Source organism: Drosophila pseudoobscura, chromosome 3 (genome assembly GCF_009870125.1).
Source record: "Drosophila pseudoobscura strain MV-25-SWS-2005 chromosome 3, UCI_Dpse_MV25, whole genome shotgun sequence".
NCBI lineage: Eukaryota > Metazoa > Arthropoda > Insecta > Diptera > Drosophilidae > Drosophila > Drosophila pseudoobscura.
Window position 1 is genome coordinate 5,935,784 of NC_046680.1, and position 19,096 is coordinate 5,954,879.

The 19,096-nt window shown below is 44.3% G+C and overlaps 2 protein-coding genes and 1 long non-coding RNA gene across 6 annotated transcripts in view; 1 reads left to right on the top strand and 2 right to left on the bottom strand.

Moving 5' to 3' along the window:
* pdm3 (pou domain motif 3) overlaps positions 1-5,017 on the top strand; it is a 64,724-nt gene extending 59,707 nt beyond the window's left edge. For 2 of the 4 annotated variants that reach the window (XM_002138187.3, XM_033377320.1), the window contains 6 exons: positions 23-258; positions 2,367-2,547; positions 3,142-3,195; positions 3,650-3,733; positions 3,828-3,976; positions 4,058-4,976. In XM_002138187.3, the coding sequence (XP_002138223.3) occupies positions 23-258; positions 2,367-2,547; positions 3,142-3,195; positions 3,650-3,733; positions 3,828-3,976; positions 4,058-4,182 (829 nt within the window). In that variant the 3' untranslated portion in view covers positions 4,183-4,976. Of the gene's footprint in view, positions 1-22; positions 259-2,366; positions 2,548-3,138; positions 3,196-3,649; positions 3,734-3,827; positions 3,977-4,057 lie in introns of all 4 variants that reach the window. The other 2 variants (XM_033377318.1, XM_033377319.1) reach the window with 2 other exon arrangements.
* A 150-nt stretch (positions 5,018-5,167) lies between these two features.
* Positions 5,168-7,248, bottom strand: LOC117183492 (uncharacterized). Its single transcript, XR_004468579.1, has 2 exons — positions 6,787-7,248; positions 5,168-5,396 (listed from the first exon to the last, which is right to left on the bottom strand). It is a non-coding gene; the product is annotated as an uncharacterized lncRNA (long non-coding RNA).
* A 661-nt stretch (positions 7,249-7,909) lies between these two features.
* LOC4803598 (UNC93-like protein) lies at positions 7,910-19,096 on the bottom strand. Its single transcript, XM_015183713.2, has 6 exons — positions 18,915-19,096; positions 10,775-11,150; positions 9,445-9,987; positions 8,951-9,378; positions 8,731-8,893; positions 7,910-8,653 (listed from the first exon to the last, which is right to left on the bottom strand). Exons 2-6 carry the CDS (start codon positions 11,131-11,133, stop codon positions 8,587-8,589), a joined length of 1,560 nt encoding a protein of 519 aa, XP_015039199.1. The 5' UTR covers positions 11,134-11,150; positions 18,915-19,096; the 3' UTR covers positions 7,910-8,586.

Here is a 19,096-nt window from a genome sequence, read left to right on the forward strand (position 1 = left end):
AAAACATTTCCATCCAATGCAGACTCAATGCCTCCAATGGAGAGCTGACCATCACCAAGTCGCTGGGTCCGCCCACGGCCACGGCCACGCGAGCCTCGTCGGCCTCGCCCCGAGAGGATTCGCCCGGTCCGGGTCCATCCACGTCGAGTGCCTCTCTGATGCAGCCCCTCAAGCTGAGTCCATCGTCGCGCAGCGAGCCGCCACAACTGTCGCCCAATGGCAACGACAACGACAACGACCTGCTGATGGATTCACCGAGTGAGTAAAGATCGACTCTTTCTTTGCAATCCTGCTGCATGCATTCAAATGTATTCATAAGTTAGCTTAGCAATAATTTGGGCCAGGCCCAGAACCAATTAATCATGCGGTCGGCTGTTCCATGTCTGCATCCTTCAGCTACCATTGCTCTCGTGAATGGCCCTAAACATTTCCAGAAATTCGAGTGTTGAAGTTGGAATGAATTGGAGGTCAGGTCCTGCAGTCCGTATAATTGGGGTCGGAATCGGGCTGAGATGATTTGACGTTTGAAGAGCTGCACTCGCTGTGTGCAACGTTGCGTATGGGTGATATGAGCAGAGCCAAATTGTTGGCCAACATTAATTAACGAAATTTCGGGGAAAAAGGCGAACTTTGTAGCTGAGTTTCAGGCGGTGGCGAAAAGCCCTAACAAGTTGACTGAATATTATGTAATTTTCCAAAAGAAAATCAACTTCAATTGCCGCACCACCCCCTTTTCCGCGTGTGAGTGCAAAAGTTTTGCTGTGCATTTACACGACTTCTCAAGACGGTCGGGATTCATAATTGATGCAGCAGGGAGCTGGGAGCTGGGAGCTGGGAGACGGCAGCCGGGAGACTGGAGACTGGAGCCGGGGATTAGGTGAGCGACTAAACAAAACTTGCGTGAAAGCATGGCATGGCCCAAAGTTGGGAGATGTCAGCCGGAAGTGTTAGGCAAATTAGCAGCAGCGTTGACGTTGTCACGCTCTGTATCTGGCATTGGATTAGGTTGATACGAACACTGAGACAAAGGCTGAGACTGACACTGAGACGGAGACGGAGATGGGGATGGGGACGGAGACGCTGGTTGAGTCAGGCTCCTGTCAGGATGCATTTGGGCCAGAATGATGGGATTAGATTGGGCAAGGATTATGGCTAGCAAGAAAAAGGAGAGTCTCTTGGTGCTGAGAATATTGAATTGATTAGATTGGAGCCCCATCAGCAAACCAATCCAAGCCTCGTCGGAGGCTCCCCCTGCTCGGCAAGCCTTAATTGAAACTTTTGGCTGCATTAAAAATGCAATCGGCACAAGCGTCAGAGGCATCAGAGGCAGCATCAGTAGAAACAACAAGAAACAAGTCAAACCCCAGGCACCCATTAGAGACAAGCCATCAGGATGGTGCGATGGGGGGGGGGATGGACTGGAATAGCTACTACCTAGAGCTGTCTCGATTGCTACAACGGATCGTTTGCGCATACAAATTGCAGACAATATGCGGCTTAATTACTACTAATTGATGCATACAAAAACTTAAGATGTTTTCCGCATTTAATGACATATTTCACTCTCGAAGCCAAACAACAAGGAGCACAGAGCCGGGGCAAACAAAGCAACAAAGCTGCGACGACAGCTTGAGTTACGACCCGCCCGCCCGGCGAAGGATGCTTCCTGGCTGCTGCCTCCAATGCTGCCTCCTCCTTCAATCCATTCTCGCATCTTAATTACCGCTAAAGCACCAGGCTCTCGTTGCAACCGGCTGCTGCTGCCGCTTCTGCTGCTACTGCTGCCGTTGTCGTCCCTTCCTAGCTCTTTCAGACACATGGCATCGTTGTCTCTTGCTTCTTGCATATCATTAATAAATAAATCAAAATTCTAGTCGAGTAGTTTGTTCGCTGGAGTCGCCTCCAGTACTGCTCCCGTTGCCATCGTGCTACCCGTTCTCCCGGCAAACAAATTAAGCAGATAAAGGCAATAAGTTTCGCACTTTCCTAATAGACAAGAACAACCTGGCAAGAGTGTACGTTTGCTCACCCTTGGCAAGGGGAAAAGGAAAATGAGTTTTATCAATTTACCTGTCGCCGAGAGCCTGGTCCTGGCCTGGCAGGGGCCAATTTCAGTGTAATAATATTTTGCAATTACCGCAATTAACTGTAATTACTCGTAAGACCCGACCCCCGACCCCCGACACGGCAGCAATTTATGCTGTCATTTGCATTCCCCTCCACCTCTACCCAGCCAAGGAGGAGGACGTAGCTGTAGATTTCCCGTTTAGTAGCTAGACCTAAGTGCACTCACCTCTCCCACCCACGACGGGTGCTGGTCGAATGCAGATGCTCTAATTGGTGTCTCTTTTCGTGCTACTCCCCAGATGAGCCGACCATCAACCAGGCCACCACCAATGTGGTCGACGGCATCGACCTGGACGAAATCAAGGAGTTCGCCAAGGCCTTCAAGCTGCGGCGCCTGTCGCTGGGCCTCACCCAGACCCAGGTGGGACAGGCGCTGTCGGTGACCGAGGGACCCGCCTACAGTCAGAGTGCCATATGCAGGTGAGCTATGCAAGGACGAGGAGAATGCCAAGTAGCATTTCACACAGATTTACCCAAAACATGAAGTTTTTCAAGTACCCAACATTTACAAAAGTGATCTGTTGTTTCAATTGTTTCTGTCAAGGTTAATTTATTTTAAGTGTACTTAAAGAAGAGATCAGATCAGAAATGAGTGAAGAGACCGACGAGTCAATACTATTTTTGGAACACTTTCTTCCCCTGTATCAATATAGTTGTTTATCATTTTATTCAAAACGATTATCTGTTACCGTTATTGTTTTTTTGTAATTTTTTCTGGAAAAATTTTTCTCAGAGTGCCAGGACATTTTCTAACCGAGCGAGCTAACAGCGAGCGAAAAGGCTAACATAATTAAATGCGAAATTAACTAAAAAAAATTGAAGTAAAACAGAACCAAGACAAATTTAACGCTAAATTAATTTTCATTATTTTATTTGTTTATTTTTTTCTGAATCAAACGCCAACCCAACTCTATCTAACTCTCTCTCTCTCACCGCCACCAAAACGACGCGACTTAAATCGAATGTCGATTGTCGCCTGCCGCCTATCGAATGTCAACTATCAAATGCAAGCAGTGCACTCGCTGCGCAGATGTACGCCGCCCAACTATCGACGCAGCAACAGAACATGTATGTGTGATGCCCCCTGAGCGCTCTGAGTGTGTGTGTGCTGAGTGTGTGCTGAGCGTGTGTGTGTGTGTGTAAAGAGAAACCTAACTAAAGTGCCCGAGCAGCATCGAAGTGCCCAGGCGCTCATTATTATCTATTCATTTTGCCATATATTGCATTTCGTTTGATTACCGCTTAATTTGCAAAAAGAGTGCGCTTCGAAATTGGCCCAGGGCATTGCCAACGAGCAGGGTATTCGAGCAGCTGAAATGAGTTTCAGAATTGAATTGAACAAAGCTAAAGATCGGGAGGGAGAGCAGAGCCTCTCCCAAACCAAAAGAATGCTAATTGACAATGTCCTGGCACTTTAGTTACGTTTCTTTTACGTTATTTGTACTTGCGCAATGCGCACACCGATCGAGCACGCACGAGAGCCGCTCGCCCTGACATCCCTACTAATTCAACCACCACGCAGGTTCGAGAAGCTGGACATCACACCAAAGAGCGCGCAGAAGATCAAGCCTGTGCTGGAGCGCTGGATGAAGGAGGCCGAAGAGAGGTGAGAGTATGGAGGCAGTTCCACGCGCCGTTAACGCCCACGATGGACGAGGCCCAACTAAACAGCATTTCTCTCTTGTTTCGCCCTCAAGCAGTCACTGGAACCGCTACAAGTCCGGCCAGAACCACCTCACGGACTACATCGGCGTGGAGCCGTCGAAGAAGCGGAAGAGGCGCACCTCCTTCACGCCCCAGGCCCTGGAGCTGCTCAATGCGCACTTTGAGCGCAACACGCATCCATCGGGTGAGTGGTAACTTTCATTGCAGAAGACCATTTGCCACTGTCGAGCGTTCACTAACGATATGTATATCCATCCATCAATAGGCACGGAGATCACCGGCCTGGCCCATCAGCTCGGCTACGAGCGTGAGGTTATCCGCATCTGGTTCTGCAACAAGCGACAGGCCCTCAAGAACACCGTGCGCATGATGTCCAAGGGCATGGTCTAGGCGGAGAGTGGGAGAAGGAGAGGCCCGTGTAAATAGGAGGCCCCTGTATATAGCTATATGTATATGTATATGCGTACGACTGTTTGTATGTGTTTAATTGTGTGAAAATGTGTGCGTGATAGTTGTAAACCTTACATACCCCTTAGACTTTAGCATAGGCCATGTAAAGTAATGATGTGTCATCGCATTTACCATACGATCCCACACACCCCACCCCTCACCACACCCGAGAACCCAATCGAATTGAATATTTAAGCATACTATAATCTAATCTTAATCATATCCCAAATAGCCTAAAGGTAGTCGAAAGTCCCCGAACAGACTTGCGCAGTTTTTAGGCCAAATTTTATTGATGTGCCATTCCAGAAAACAGAACAAACCACAAACAACAAAACATACAAAAAAGACACGATCGTACGCATAAAAGATTCAATTAGATATTAAATGTTTGAACAATTTCAACCAAAATTGAATGGATCTACATAAAGAACTCTTTAGATGAGTAAAATACTTGCATTTAATGCGTTATCTACAGAAATATCGTATACGAAGTCCATTTTATTTCGATAACCATTCATAAGAAAATTATAGATCCTAGCAATTAGTCAACTCAGTCCCAAAAAGAAAAACACTATGAAAATTTAATGGCAGTTTACTAGAAGGAAACCCAGCAACAGTTTAGACTAAGAAAATTCGTCTAGCGATCTAAAATTATGAATGAAAAGAAACAAAAAAATAACGAGAAAAAACATATTTCAACTACGAAATTAAAATGGTACACAGCAAAAAAAAAACAACAACAACCACAACTGAACAAATATTTAAATGATTGTAATAAAAGAAAAATTATTATAAAAAGGTTTATAAATTTATTTGATTTACGAATCATTGTTCATGGATGGATTCTGAGAAAGCCTCGCGATCGACTTAAAAGGCTTAAAACAGTCAGTCGCCCGACGCCACACACATGCAAAAAGAGAAGAAATGCCAGGAAACAAAATTATGTATTTTATTGGTTGTTTTTGGTAGAAAATTTTGTCAAAAATATGAACACGACTTCGACCGCTGCGCTCTCCTTCTCTCTCTCATTTTGATCGCTATTAGTCCATTAGTCTTTCTTTCTCTCTCTCTCTCTCGCTCTCTTGCTCTCCCTCTTTCGCTCTCTTGCTCTCTCTGAAAGCCCTTAAGCTATGCAAATTTCTGAAAAGAGAGAGCTGTTTCGGTGCGTGCAGAAACACCGCACCTTATGTACATATGTAGATTCATGCACCTTGGTCTTTGCTTAGTTTTTTTTAAACATTTCATTTTGCACATTGAGTTGCGCGCTTTTTTCTTTCTGTGTCTCCCCTGTGGTGCGTTTAAAGGAACTGCGAAGAATTAGTACCGTTGTGAAACGCGCAATTTGCGTTACTTTTTTGCGTTTACCCAAAAAAAAAACAAGAACATATACATGTACATACATTGTAGTGTGTGTATGTATGTCATACATACATATGTATGGATGTTTGTGTGGGCTGCCATTTGGCGGGCACTTTTCTCTCTCCCTCTTCTCTCTTTATTCCTCTCTGCTTAATACGATGATGTAAGTTTTTGTATAGGAATGTTTTCATTATTTTGTACACTTTTTTGCCATCCTATACATTCGATTGTGTGTGTGTGTGTGTGCGAACAGAAACTGTTATTGATCTTGTTGGGGAGTCTCGTAAAATGCCTTCGTTAATTTGTTGATTAAGTCTCTTTATTATTGCACACGATTTAGTGTATTTGAGAATTCGTAAAACAAGTTAGTTATTTTATATTCAGAAACTTTCCATTAATGTACATACGTGCATATTTAATAGGTTAGGGACATTTTCGTTTTACGAATTCCTTGAAATTATTAATATTAAAACATAGATGAATCAAGCGGCGAGACTCCCTAAAAACCCTTTAAAAGAATAGAAGAAATCATTGCTATGAATTTACTCCAGCTTTGCATGATCTTCCTTTCCTTTAAAGCAACGTTTTAAGCGCTAATTACTGTCGAACATTAACCGATCTTGAACCGCATATGATAGATGATAGAGGCAGCAGTTCGCGCTAATGATCCTAATGAGCAAGTCTATTAGTTTGGCCCACGATAAGTGACTGACATAATAGAGCAATATAGAGCATATTCTACAGTTCCCAGAGGATCGGATCGCTGCAAAGGAAGCTGACGAAATCTAGCACGAGATCCAATGTGCCAGGGAATAAAGTATTTGAAGGTGTTTCTGTTGCTATCTACAATATCGCCCATAAACCCGACCGAAAACAAAAACCGGAAATACCAAATGCCAAAGCTAAATGACCGTGTGAGTGGGAAAGAGTGAGAAGAGGGAGGGAGACTGGGTGGTGGATTCATCTGCGTGTAGACCTTATCCGCATTTCTGGTTTGCTTTTCATTTATACTAGCAACCTATCCGACACCCAAAACACGAGACGATGCGCTAGATCACCAGATTGCAAAGCAGTCACGTAGCCATATACATACATACATATGTACATATGTATGTAGGTCTCACCTATGTATGTATCTCCATACATATGTATGTAACTATTATCAATCATGCTGACCCTATTTACCTGTAAAATTCGGACAGATCGTGCTTGGGTGGTCTTTATCCAAAATCCACGCAATTCGCACTGCATGGGCCAGACTCACGTAGACCGTGGGGGTGGCACCGAAGAAGAGAACGAGCCCAATGAGTGCAATCACGGCCGTCTCTGTCGTCTATATACATAGCTTGTAAATGTCTATGTATTTGTTTTCATACAGCTTTAGAGTCTATTTTGTATATAGCCGAAACGATTTGATCACACAGAAGCGAAACAATTTCTATTAAAAGTAAAACAGCAAAACTGATCGACATAAAAAGGGGGGAGCACTTTCTTTGAATCGGATAGCGAATACTGTCGAGTGGCAGTGGATGGATGGTGGTAGTTATCCGAAACAACTATAACTTAATGGCGATGGCGATAATGGGAATTGATGCTGCCCAGTTTTGTATCTTTCTACATATAAAATATGTGTTTATTTTTGGAATATTACGTGAACGTAAAAAACAGCTACTGTCAAAGTAAATCCCCCACTCGCTTTGAGCCGATACTCTTCTTCTTCTCTCTGATTACCGTTGCAATCTCACACACGTACACACACTCATGCACACAGAGAAAGAGAGAAAACTCCAAAAACTTTTGATTTTGATTTTAACTTTGAATTTCAATTTCACTTTTTTTCGTGTTACCTTTTTTTGCTTCGCTGTATTTTTTGCTGCTGATTATTTCATACAGTTTGACGGAGACCACGCGTTTTTTGGTTACCGATCGGATCGCTTGTCGAAAGCTTCCAGAACGTTACGGTCGGCCGGATTAGATCGGTAATCGGTGGACGATTTGCGGGTTGCGGGTGGCGGGTGGAAAGGGCAAGGGCGCGATACTCGATAATGCCTGCACTGGCACACACACTCACAGGGTCTCCAAATTACCATGCAGTACAAAAAAAGTCGTGTCCAAAATGTGGCGCATTCCTGTTGAATATTGAATATTGGATAGCGATAGCATCGACTGAATCGTAATGTAACGTAACGGACTTATCGATTGAGTATCGATTTACCGCCAAGTCTTTGGAATTTGATTTGCATTGATTTTTTTTAAACAAACAAACCAAAGAATAAATGAAAGAGCAAATTAGAAAGCAAGTTTAATATTTATTATATTATTATTATTATATTTGGCATCACATTAAGCATAAATATCTCCAGTAATTTTAGTATCCAACAGAACCAGGTGCTGTTATTTATCCTGCTCTGATCGTTCCGGCAAAAAGTCTGATGAAGAAGCAGCCTCTTCTCATAGGCAGGTCTCTATTCTGCCAGTTTCCGTAATTTTTGCAGCTTTCGGCTAACTGCTAGACATAAATTAATTAGAGTTTGCATGCTGTTTACCGCAAACTAGGATCTGTTGTCAGTACACAAAATGCAGCTGGGTTTTTATAGCATTCCGAGCTGATAAGCTGATAAGCGTCACAGCAGTGTACAATATAATGAAATTTATATTTATAATTTATTTTAATGTTGTCTTGTCGCATTTATGGTCAGAAGTCAGACCTTTGGTAGAATCAGTCAGGCCACACATGTGGACCCAAATGAACCCCAAAAAAAATATAAGGCTAAATAGTTAAGTGAACAGATGCGCGTCGCTTTCAATTTTGAGAATTTTCCGCAATATTAATATTTTCTTCAACACTGGATCTGGTGTAAATAGTACTTTTTGTTAAGCTATTATTTATTAAACTATGGTATCTTAAAATCTATTATTGGCAATATCACAAAAGGCAACAATTTCATGGCAAGGGAATGACTCCATCAATCAATCATCTACTGGTCAATCGCTCAGCATGATCTCGAGATTCTTTTGTTTTTGCCAGACGCGGTATTCGATGAGACCGTAGCTAGAAGGAGAAACGTCAATCATGAATAAACGGTTCAAAGAATCAAATTCAAATCGAAATTCAAATTGGAAACTCACCCCACACAACCCACCAGCATGACGCACATCAGAATCACCAATTTGGTGGAGGTGCAAAGCTGCGAGCTTATCACGTATCCAATAACCGAACCCGTGCTTTCCCACAGCCGAAAGTTGCTATAAGCCGCAATCAAATGGTTCGGGAACAAGATTCCATAAAAAGCTGCAAGCAGAAAAGCTTCAGTTTAATTAGTTAGTAGCTAACAAAGCTCTCACTTACCGTTTACCACAACCAACCAGACGCCATCGCAGATGCCCCAAACGGCGGCAAAGGCGCAATACCGGATGTAGTCGCCCTCTCGCGCCTCCCACGTGTACATGTACGCCAGGAGGCAGAGATTCAGGACAGCACAGAGTCCGGCCAAGGTGATGCGTCCAATGCGCTCCACCAGAGCACCCGCAATGCCAGCTGCTATGGCATTGGCGATGCCAAAGCAAATCATGGCGAAACCGATCTTCGAAATGCCCCAGCCGCAGGCCACAAACGAGCGGGTGAAATCCACGGCCAGGAAAGCCTCCTCCAGTCCAATGAACATGGTAATGGGCAGCATCAGGATCTGGCGGCGCTTGCGCAGCAGGTTAATGGTCACCGTCAGCAACTTTAGGCCAGAAATTCCGTCTCCTGTGTCGCCACGCTTGACGCCATAGCTGTGGAAGAGTATATATATGTAATGTGATATCAACAATAATATTTGTAGCCATCCTTCTACTTACCGCTTTAGGGAACTTACGCCAAAGATCATCATGACGACGGCAGCAGCCATGCAAGCCAGGAAAATCGAGTTCAGCAGCTGAATCTGCTCCGGAGCCGGAGGCACCAGATTGGGATTGGCCTCGGCCCCCACACCCGGACAAAAGCGTGCGCCACACAACTCGCCCACTTTGCTGAGGCTTGGGCTGCTATCCTCTTCCATTTCCAGGCTGCCATTGCTCGCGGTCTTGGCCGGACCACTCAGGGTGAGCACCGAGGAGGAGATAAGGTTACCCCAGACCTGAGCCATCTGGTAGAAGATGAAGAACAGACCGAAGAACTTGACCGTGTTGACATCCTTCCGTGACTTGTTGCCGCGCACTTGAGTCAGCGCCTCCGATACGGTGGATAGGTACGTGCACTTGGAGCACCACAGAGGTCCGCCGCCGAAGCCCACCATTAGAGCTGCGGGAATCAGTGTCTCGAACCGGGGATAGAACTGGGCGGCGATGTAGGGCATGTAGGCGAACAGAGCGAGGGCCATGGTCAAGCGGCAGCCGAACCAACTGTTGATTATAGTGGAATGTGGAGAGTGTTTTGGCAAGTGGCAAGTGGCAAGTGGGACATGGCACATGCTTAGCAGGCGGTCATTTATTTTGGGGCCCCAATGACGTGCCAAGGACACCGTGCCTGGGGGCCATAAATCTAAATAAATCGAGTTAACTGATTAAAGTTGGCCAAGCCAGCACAACAGAGACCCGTTCTAGCCATCGCGCGTGCCCCGAATAAGTCAAGCGAGGCGGGGCGGCGGCAGCTAGGGTTGCTATAAATTAGCGATTTGTTTAAATGTCAGACCAAACAAAATGGCATAGCGGGCGTGGACGCTGGCGGCCGGCTGCCATGATGTGGGGACAGACCTTTCCATTGGCTATGGGAGGGGTTCCGCATCGACTCTAATCCTGGGACTTCCTGTTGACATTTTAACAGTCAAATGCGCTCGCAGCCCATTATTCTGACTGCGCTTTTGGCCATGTCACATCTACATAAATCCCACATAAAAAATGCCACCAGACAATTACCGAAACTTTTATGGAATGCCCCACATGGAAGAATGTGGCCTCCCTCAGGAGAGACAGCAGAGCGGCAGACCAACATAAATTGGCAATTATTTTTGAGTGGCAAGACTTGGGTATGCCAATGAAAATGATGCGACCTGTGTCTCTGTCTGGTTTCAATTTGACTTGAACAGGAAAGAAATCAAAGAAAGGATAGCTTTCGGATTTCTGATCAATCTAAAGGTTCTGCACATTTATATCCCAGTTCTAAACTTATAGGCACTAAACAGACACTTACCTAATCACAGTCATGGGCAGAAACACATTCGACAAAATCAGGGAGCCGTAGATGACGGCCAGTGTGGTGGTGCCCAGGGCCTTGTCCGCATTCACCGAGCTCTGGAGGTTCGATGTGCCATGGAAGGCCGTGAAATGTATCATAAACGCGAGGCCAATCACAACGACATTTCGGGTGATAATGAAACGTTCTCGTGGCTCGTACCGCCACTGATTGACTTTGTTGTCGCCGGTGGCCAGTGTCGACCCAGTGGCAGGCGCTCCCGTTGGAGCTGTGATTGTGCCATTGCCATGTGCAGCACTTGTGTCCAAAGCGAGTTCCTCGTTGTTGCTGTCCGATGTGCTGTTCGGCGGTGCCATGCCGATAGAAGAGAGCTCTGTAAATACGGAATACATTTTGCTTGCTTTTATTTGCTTTACCTATAATGTAATCTCTGTGAATGCACAGGCCAAACGGCAGCTGCAGCTGTAGCCGGTGTGATTTAATTAAAATGGAGTTTCCTCGGTTGCAAGAAAAAAAACTCAGTCGTAGTTAAAGCAGGTGTCGTGTGGCTGAGATAGGAAAAACACAGTTGTTGGACAGTCAAAATAGATTTTTTTTAATCTAAAATTTGCAGCATTAAAAGGTTCCGTTTCGTGCTGTTTATTGGCCATGAACATCACAAGAGCAGCTTTAAGTTATTCATGTGGCTTCCTACCTTCCTACATTCCCGGCCCTAAGCCCAAGCCACAGACACTATCCATGGGGTTTCGGGGTATATTTCGCTTTCGCTTTTGAGAATAAGCTCGCCTCCAATGCCACGCCCACACACATACATACACGCACACATATCCCGAAAGATATAGGCTTTGGTCCTGCTTCAGTCTCAAGCACATTGTCGCCAACTTATAATCCTTTAGGCAGCCTCACAGCACGAACTCCGTCTGGCAGCCTACAATTTATGCCTGTCTACACCATGCTCAGTGGCTCAGAGTGGTGAGAGAGGGAGAGTTGAGGGGGGAGTTGTAGGGGTGTGTATCGTGGGCTCTGGCCTAAAAACGTTTGCTCAACTCTGTTTGCATTTGATTTTGGGCCGTGCCAACGACACTTTATGAAATTTTACACCTTTGATAAAATGTTAAAGGCCTGTTTACCATCTTCTGAGTGGCTTCACAGCTCCTCCCCCTTTCCATCCCCCTTATTTCCCTTATAAAGCCTTTTTCCTCTGTTGTCTTGATTTAATGTAAATCGCTGGCTATATACAACCTGATTGAATTGAAATGTTGGCCCTGCCAGTTCCCGCCGTTCTCCGGGAGGGTTAAAGTTGAAAATTGATTCTGAATACCTGGAGGCGTTACATTAAGCGCTGTGGAATTAATTGCCCAAAAAGTAGAATTCCTCATTAACAGGGATTCGTCAGCGATTCGCCGTCAAAGCCTCTAGCCAACCTGCCGTGTGGATGCTTATGGGCAATTAATTGCATTAAAATCAAAGCTGTAAATCAATTTTATTGGCTATTACCTGGTACCAACATTCATCATACGCAGTGGTGTATGCATGTATATTGTATATTGTGGGAATTCAACTAATTAGATGGCGTCAAATGCAGCCACATTCATCAATGGGAACGCTTCAAATATGCCGAGAGACCCGCATGAGAAATATCATCAAGTTTAACTCGAATACGTACGTTGGGCAGTCTTCAACTTTGAAGCATGTTTGACCACAAAAGGATATCCTGTAATGGATAGTTGACAGCCCATATAAAGCGACAAGTATAAGGGATGGATGGGCGGGGGGGGAGTAGCACAGGAGGTGTTTGTTCCGATAGAAAATTCAGTGTAATGTTGGGTCAGCAGTTGGGAGCATCATCGTTCATCATCTAAATGAAAATCTGGCATAATCATCAGAATGGGCGAAACCCAAATGGCCAACCATTTGTTTTTTATGTACAAAAAACCACCCACCAGCCACCACCCACACTCACATACCCTTTTCCCCATCCATGCCGTGCCCTGTCTCTGCCTCGGCCACTTCCCGGGCATTAAACAAAGCAGAGCCCGAGGCTCGACACAACGTTGGCTCGTTAAAGAACATTTTGGCTTTATATAAAATACGAGAGAGTCTACTGGCGAGGAACTGATAACAATGATTCAACTGGGGCTGGACTTCTGGTTTTATGTGCTATGTGCCTCACACTGGTTGACCAGTAATTTAGTTAAATTATTGTCCGTCCTTTTGTCAGTCCGTTAGTCCGTCAGTCTGTCTGTCAGAGAATGTGAAACTTTACCAATCTGTGAGGTTTGGTGTTTGCTTTGTGGGAATGTTTTGAGGAACATATACGAATGTGTATTGTAATAAATCTCTCACTCAAAACTTCAATTTGTATTCCTTCAACTTTGTTTTACATTTGTTTGGATTTGATAAATGGACTTCGGCATATGTTGAGATGCTTGTTTACACATTTGGCTGTAGGCCAGAAAAAGGAGCAACAGCCATCCTAAACCAACCATCGCCCCCACGCGCACAGACACACACTCTAATCAATCACTGCCAAATAAAAAGTGAGGCACGCAAAAACATTGACTTATGGCGCTGACAGAAGGCAAATACTTTCAACATTCGCACTTGATGCTGGATGCTGGATTCTGGATGCCCTATTGGGCGGAACAACTTGGCTCCTGGCGGCACATGTGGCGAACGGCAGGCATTAATGTCCTACAATTAACTTTAGATCAATTATATCGGCGACCAAGGCTGGACCTCAGCATCTGGCCGTTAATTAGCCAACAAACCAGGCAAAACACACAAATGAGTGGGGAGCCAATCGAGGTCAAAGAGCACCACCGCAGGAACACTGAGAGAAACAAGACCACATTGGGTATCCAGTTTCTGTATGCAGATTTAGAGGAATCTTTATCTGTAAAAATATCTTAAAAGAGGCTTATCCTCATAATTTCCCCTTTTCCATGGATTCTCTATTCATTTGAAACGTTTTTTTGAAGTGCAACAAGTTTGGAAACCGAAACGCTTTGCATGGAGATTTGTTTGTGTATGTGTTTAACGGTATTTGCATGCAGACGATGGCAAATATTGGTCGGAGTTACTGGGCGGCCAGTAGCTGTAGATGTTGCACCCAATTGAATCCACATTAACTTAACGATTCCGTGCCGCAAGCCGAGATTTTGCTAAAGGAACCAGCTCAGCCGAATGACAATGTAAGCGTTCCGCAAAGGAAATGACTGTGGGAGGACAGGAGCATCCTGCAACAGAGACAAATGAACTGGGGGGCATGTGGGTATCTGGCGGCGTTTCAGTCTTTGATTCGATGTTGAACTGTGTGGATTTCGATTACTCTGTGATTGCAAATGTATCAAAGCCCCGAAACACAGCGTCCCCGAAAGCGCATGAATGTCTGCCATCGTCCTTTGTGTGAAAAGAACTGTGTTTCATGTCACATCACTTGCCCCCTGCAGTTGGCAACAAAGAACACAACAAATAATAGCATAGGGGAAAGTTAAAAAAAAACAAAAAAATGGAATAGAAGAACACGACACAAAGCATATTTCCCTTTTACCGAAAACGAAATACATTTTTAAGGCCTAGACAGCGGACGGTATACTCGTACACTCGTAAATCATAGGCGCCTCTGCAGCGCCTAGAGCCAGGAAATATTTTTATTGGACACTCAGGGGTGGCGAATAAGCTTACTTTATGGAGCCCAGCACGCGAGCTCTAACTCGAACTATATTTAAGGATTTAAGTGCGACAGAAGCTGCACAAGAAGAGGTTTCTCATTTCCTAATCCAAGGAAGTATTATGGAATATGTTGGGTTCTCATGCCTTACAAAGCAGGGAAACTCAATAAAATCCATGGTCATATATGAAGGTATGTATAGTATGTGTAACCGATTTGCATACCGACGCAGAAAATTATGTATCCGCACTATCTGGAAAATTACGCATGCTTTTTCCCATAAAGCAATCACTTCCTAATCCTTCCTTGACCCCTCTCTGTCTTTGTTCTCTGCGGTGGGTTCCCCAATTGCTTCCCATTGTTCACATGATTCAGTTGATCTCTTCATTGTTCCCCTGCACTGTGTAGAATGGACCGAGCCGATTGTGGGAGCACTTTGCATGAAAGCCTGCAGTACCTGTCGGTGCCCCCCCTCACGGTCCGCACACCGGATTTCGACTTTGCCGGAATTAAGATAATGTCTTTTTAAGCTCTTGTCTAATGGCCCATGGGCTTTGCGTCTGAGTTCGAACAAAATGCAGAGCAAGCTGTGGTCCCAGAGTTTTATTTAAATTTGATTAAGACAGAAATCAATTCGAAGAAGGCCTCGTCACGCAGCCAATCATAAATTTATAATGTCATCAGAAGCAATACGAGTTTTATTTTGGATGTCAAAATGTTTGCCCCTCCCTGACACCACTTCCGGTTGCCCCAGTTATTTTGACGCGACATTGGGTTTTATGTGGACGGGTGCGTCAAAAGTTTGGCCTAAAATTGGGCCATATAAAAAAAAAGCGCAGAAGCGTAATGCAAACGTAAACGTTTTCATTACTCCCGCGGAAGCTCAAGGCCAATAAAAATGACAATAATATGAATGGAGGGGGATGAATGTGAGTCCCGCCGAATACGGCGCGGCGATGTTTATTCCCCCATAAGTACGAGGGTGGGCTGATAAATAGTTGAGCTACCAAAGAAAACACGATTTTTTCTAATTTTTAGATAGCTGATAGAAAACACTAATCGAATCAAATATTTATTAGTTGGTTAGACATGTGTTCCTCTGTCAAGGCTAATTACTTATCAGCCGGCCCTCGTATATCAAAGCCTGTTCAATCAAATCATTTCAACTGGCACTTTAATGTCTGAACATAACATTTTCCCGCTGTTATTTGTCCAGTCAACAGTCAGCTGCTCTTCTCTGTTACTGTTAACAGGTGGCTGTTGAAATTTCCCTCTCTGCTAAAACGAACAGCTTAAGAGAGTTTTTATTTAACAGAGTCTGTTATCTACATACATTTCTGCTGGGGATACGCAAATCAATCGGCGATATAAATATGAAGGAAATAATTGGAAAAAATAATGCAGAAATATCATTTGAAATATTTTGATAGAATGGAAAAGCACATGAATGTTATAGAGTTTAACCTTTGGTTAGATCTCTCAAATTTTCCCAAAATTTTCGGAAATAAAGCTGTTCTCTTTAAACTTGATTCCCACACATCCACATCCTTCGGCTTACGTGCAACATTGTGGCTACGTTTATGCACATGGGCGAAACTCACCCTGGCTGTCGATGCCCCCAACTAATTTGCACGTTTTACTGCCAGACTCCATCAAACGGAGCAACAATGCTGCACTATATTTGAGGAAACCCAAAGGGTAGCAGTGCAAAAGCTAAGGTAAGCCTTAATCCAAGTTAGCTATGAACTGTGGACTCCAATGCAAAGCTGAAATTCACGGAAACGGAAATGAAAGTGGCAAACACACACAGATGCTCCGACTTCCAAATGGCCAATAAGGTTCCTGCTGCAGAATCTGAATCGACATCTCCTGGGAGGGAGAACACCAGAAAAAATCGTTGCATGAGAACGCCTTGAAATAGCACATCCTCCACCTCGAACCCGAGCGAATCTTTAAATATTTATTCACTTTTCACTGCCATTCTCTCAGTCCGCTCCCGAAAACAGACAGGGGAAGAAGCCACTCTTGCAGTTGTGTATTTGCCGAGTACTTCCGCTTTGCCGCCCTTTATGCTGCTTATTTTCAACACGGCGACCTCCTACTCGTCGGTCTCGTTGACGTTGAACGTTAGACTACTGAATGTGGGAGCGTGGGTGTATGGCTGCCAGTGAGTGTTTGTGGGTGAGTGCGTGAGTGAGTGCGGAAAATTCAATGGAATTTCGGTTTGGTTTTCATTTGCTTACTGCATTTTATGTACTTGTTGTCGTCTCCATTTACTCTACAACTCGGCAGCTATAAGCACAGAAACATTGGAGGACAGAAGGACAAATACTTGACTCCCTCGATTGAATGCACACACTGTGCACGGTTGACACTTTCCCAGGAAATGAGTGAGCTTACAGATTACTTGGATTGGCGTCAGTTAGCATGGTGAACATTTCCTTTCATCCTGCTGAATGCATTCCATCTTTTAGATCTTGTAAATCACTGCCACTTTTCAGTGCCTATGCTTTGCCCTTTTTAGAGAGTCATGCCCTTTGGTAGAGTCATGCCCCACACCTTTAACTTAATCGAGTGAAGGGATTGAGAATGCAAATTCCATTCAGACTCCGAATAGCCATACCCACGGCTCAGGGCTTTGTTGAACATTAATTGTGAAATATGCAATAAAGTGTGGAAACTGTTCGTTATGGCTGATGCAATTTCCCCAACAATTTCCAACCCACTCTCTTCTCTCTATCTCACTATCTCTCTCGCTCTCTCTCTGTCTCTCTCCGTCTCTCTGTTGTCGCAAGTTAAATACAAAATTATGTCTCCATCGTGCTTGCAAATGTAATTTATGCCAAATGAGCAGCAGCCACAAACACGGAGGGTCTCTCGCCTCGCTATCATAATAACTTATTTAATATACAAAAAAAAGCAACGAAAACATTTGCCACATGCTGCACGCGAAAAATGTTGATGAGACAAGCGACAGGGTCTGCTTACGCTGACAATCAACTGCAGCAATGAATGGTATGGGCACTCGGCAGTCACCCACTCGCCCACTCACCGCTCACCCACTCACGTGTGCGTGGTTTGATGGCCCTACAATTTCGCGTTTCCGCTTCGCTTTTTAATAAGTTTTTCCGACCTCGTGTCCGGAGCAGGCACAAAAGCCATGGCGGGGCAATTTGAATATGTGTGCTGTGTGGTTCGGGTTCGGTGGGTGGGATGCGTTGTGGCGATGACCTCTTTATTCGGCATGATACAAAGAGGACTAGCGTTGACTGTATTTATTGGATTTGTAGTGTTCCAGTCCGTACGGTAGTTGCCACGGATGGGTAGGCCTACAAGCTCTCTTTATACATATAAAGAACCGCTCCATTAACTGATCGGAGTGGCTTTCAATCAATAGTTCGCTTGATTAAAGTGAAAAGTGAAATTGGAGTGATCAAGTGCAATTTTGCACACTTTGGCCCCTTGAAAATCGAAAGAGTTTTCTCTCTCGGTCACTTTTCGCTCTGTAAAATAAAAACTTTACTTTTTCCTTGTGGCTACATAGTTGCTGCGAAGTCAAATAAACTTTACGCTGGCGGAAGGTCGAGGCATCGACGAAGGCGTACCCAAGTACATTTTAATTAGCATAAAATCCGTTTCCATTTCCCATTTCTTCTGTCCGGGCGCAACTTTTCAGTGGCTTCAGCGGAGAAGCGGAACCAAGACTCGGATAGTAAATGATGGCATTGGGATTGGGCCAGGATATGCTACTCGAACAAGGAATGTGATTACGTATTCGTATGCAGGCCCATATGCACTTCATTATTGAGCAGCCACCACCAGACTGACAGCCACAAAGAAAGAGAATAATTCAATTAAGTTCGGAGCTCCATCTTTTTTCCACCCATTCGTTCACATTGTTGTCATCGAGGTATGTGAGATTGAAGTCTGCACCTGAACCACAAGGACACGTGCCCATTGTTTCGCCCGCATCTTTGGTATGTTATATCTTTTCGTTTTCGTAAATGTGGATGGGGGCCACAGACCCCTCTCGGAAGCTAAAAAAAGGTACCAAAAACCATGTAAGTCAGAAATGATGAAAGGACTGTCCGAACAACGAAAGGTGAATTGTTTTTGCATCTGTGAGTATCTGTCTAGTCGACTATTGAACGCTAGAAGTTTCTGTTCATTTAACAATATTTACGATTGCTGATGTTTGTTTTCTGGTGTTGATATACGAGAATGACGATTTTTTAAATTTGTTTAATAGTTCACTTGATGGTTTTTAATTAAGGCCTATCGTTAAGTTTTTATTATCTTTACTGAAGTGTCAGCTGCAGATTTGTATGTAAATTAAACATTGAAATGTGAGTAACACAAGTAATGAAATTGTGAAAATATCTGCGACACATTCTGATGATATTCCATGGAAATAGTCCGAAGTTAATTAAATTATTTCAGCCAACGTGATTCTACTAAAATTACCTGTGGATGGGAATTGGTTTTACAATTAAAATTCCACTCCTTCTATCGATGCCCCAAAAAGGTGACCGTCCGACGAGAGTTGCGTCCCGGATCTGTTCTGCGAAGGGCGAGACGATACGATTCCCAAACCAAATCGAAGCGAACTGAACCGTTTTCGAGCGCAATTAAAACTAAACTAATAT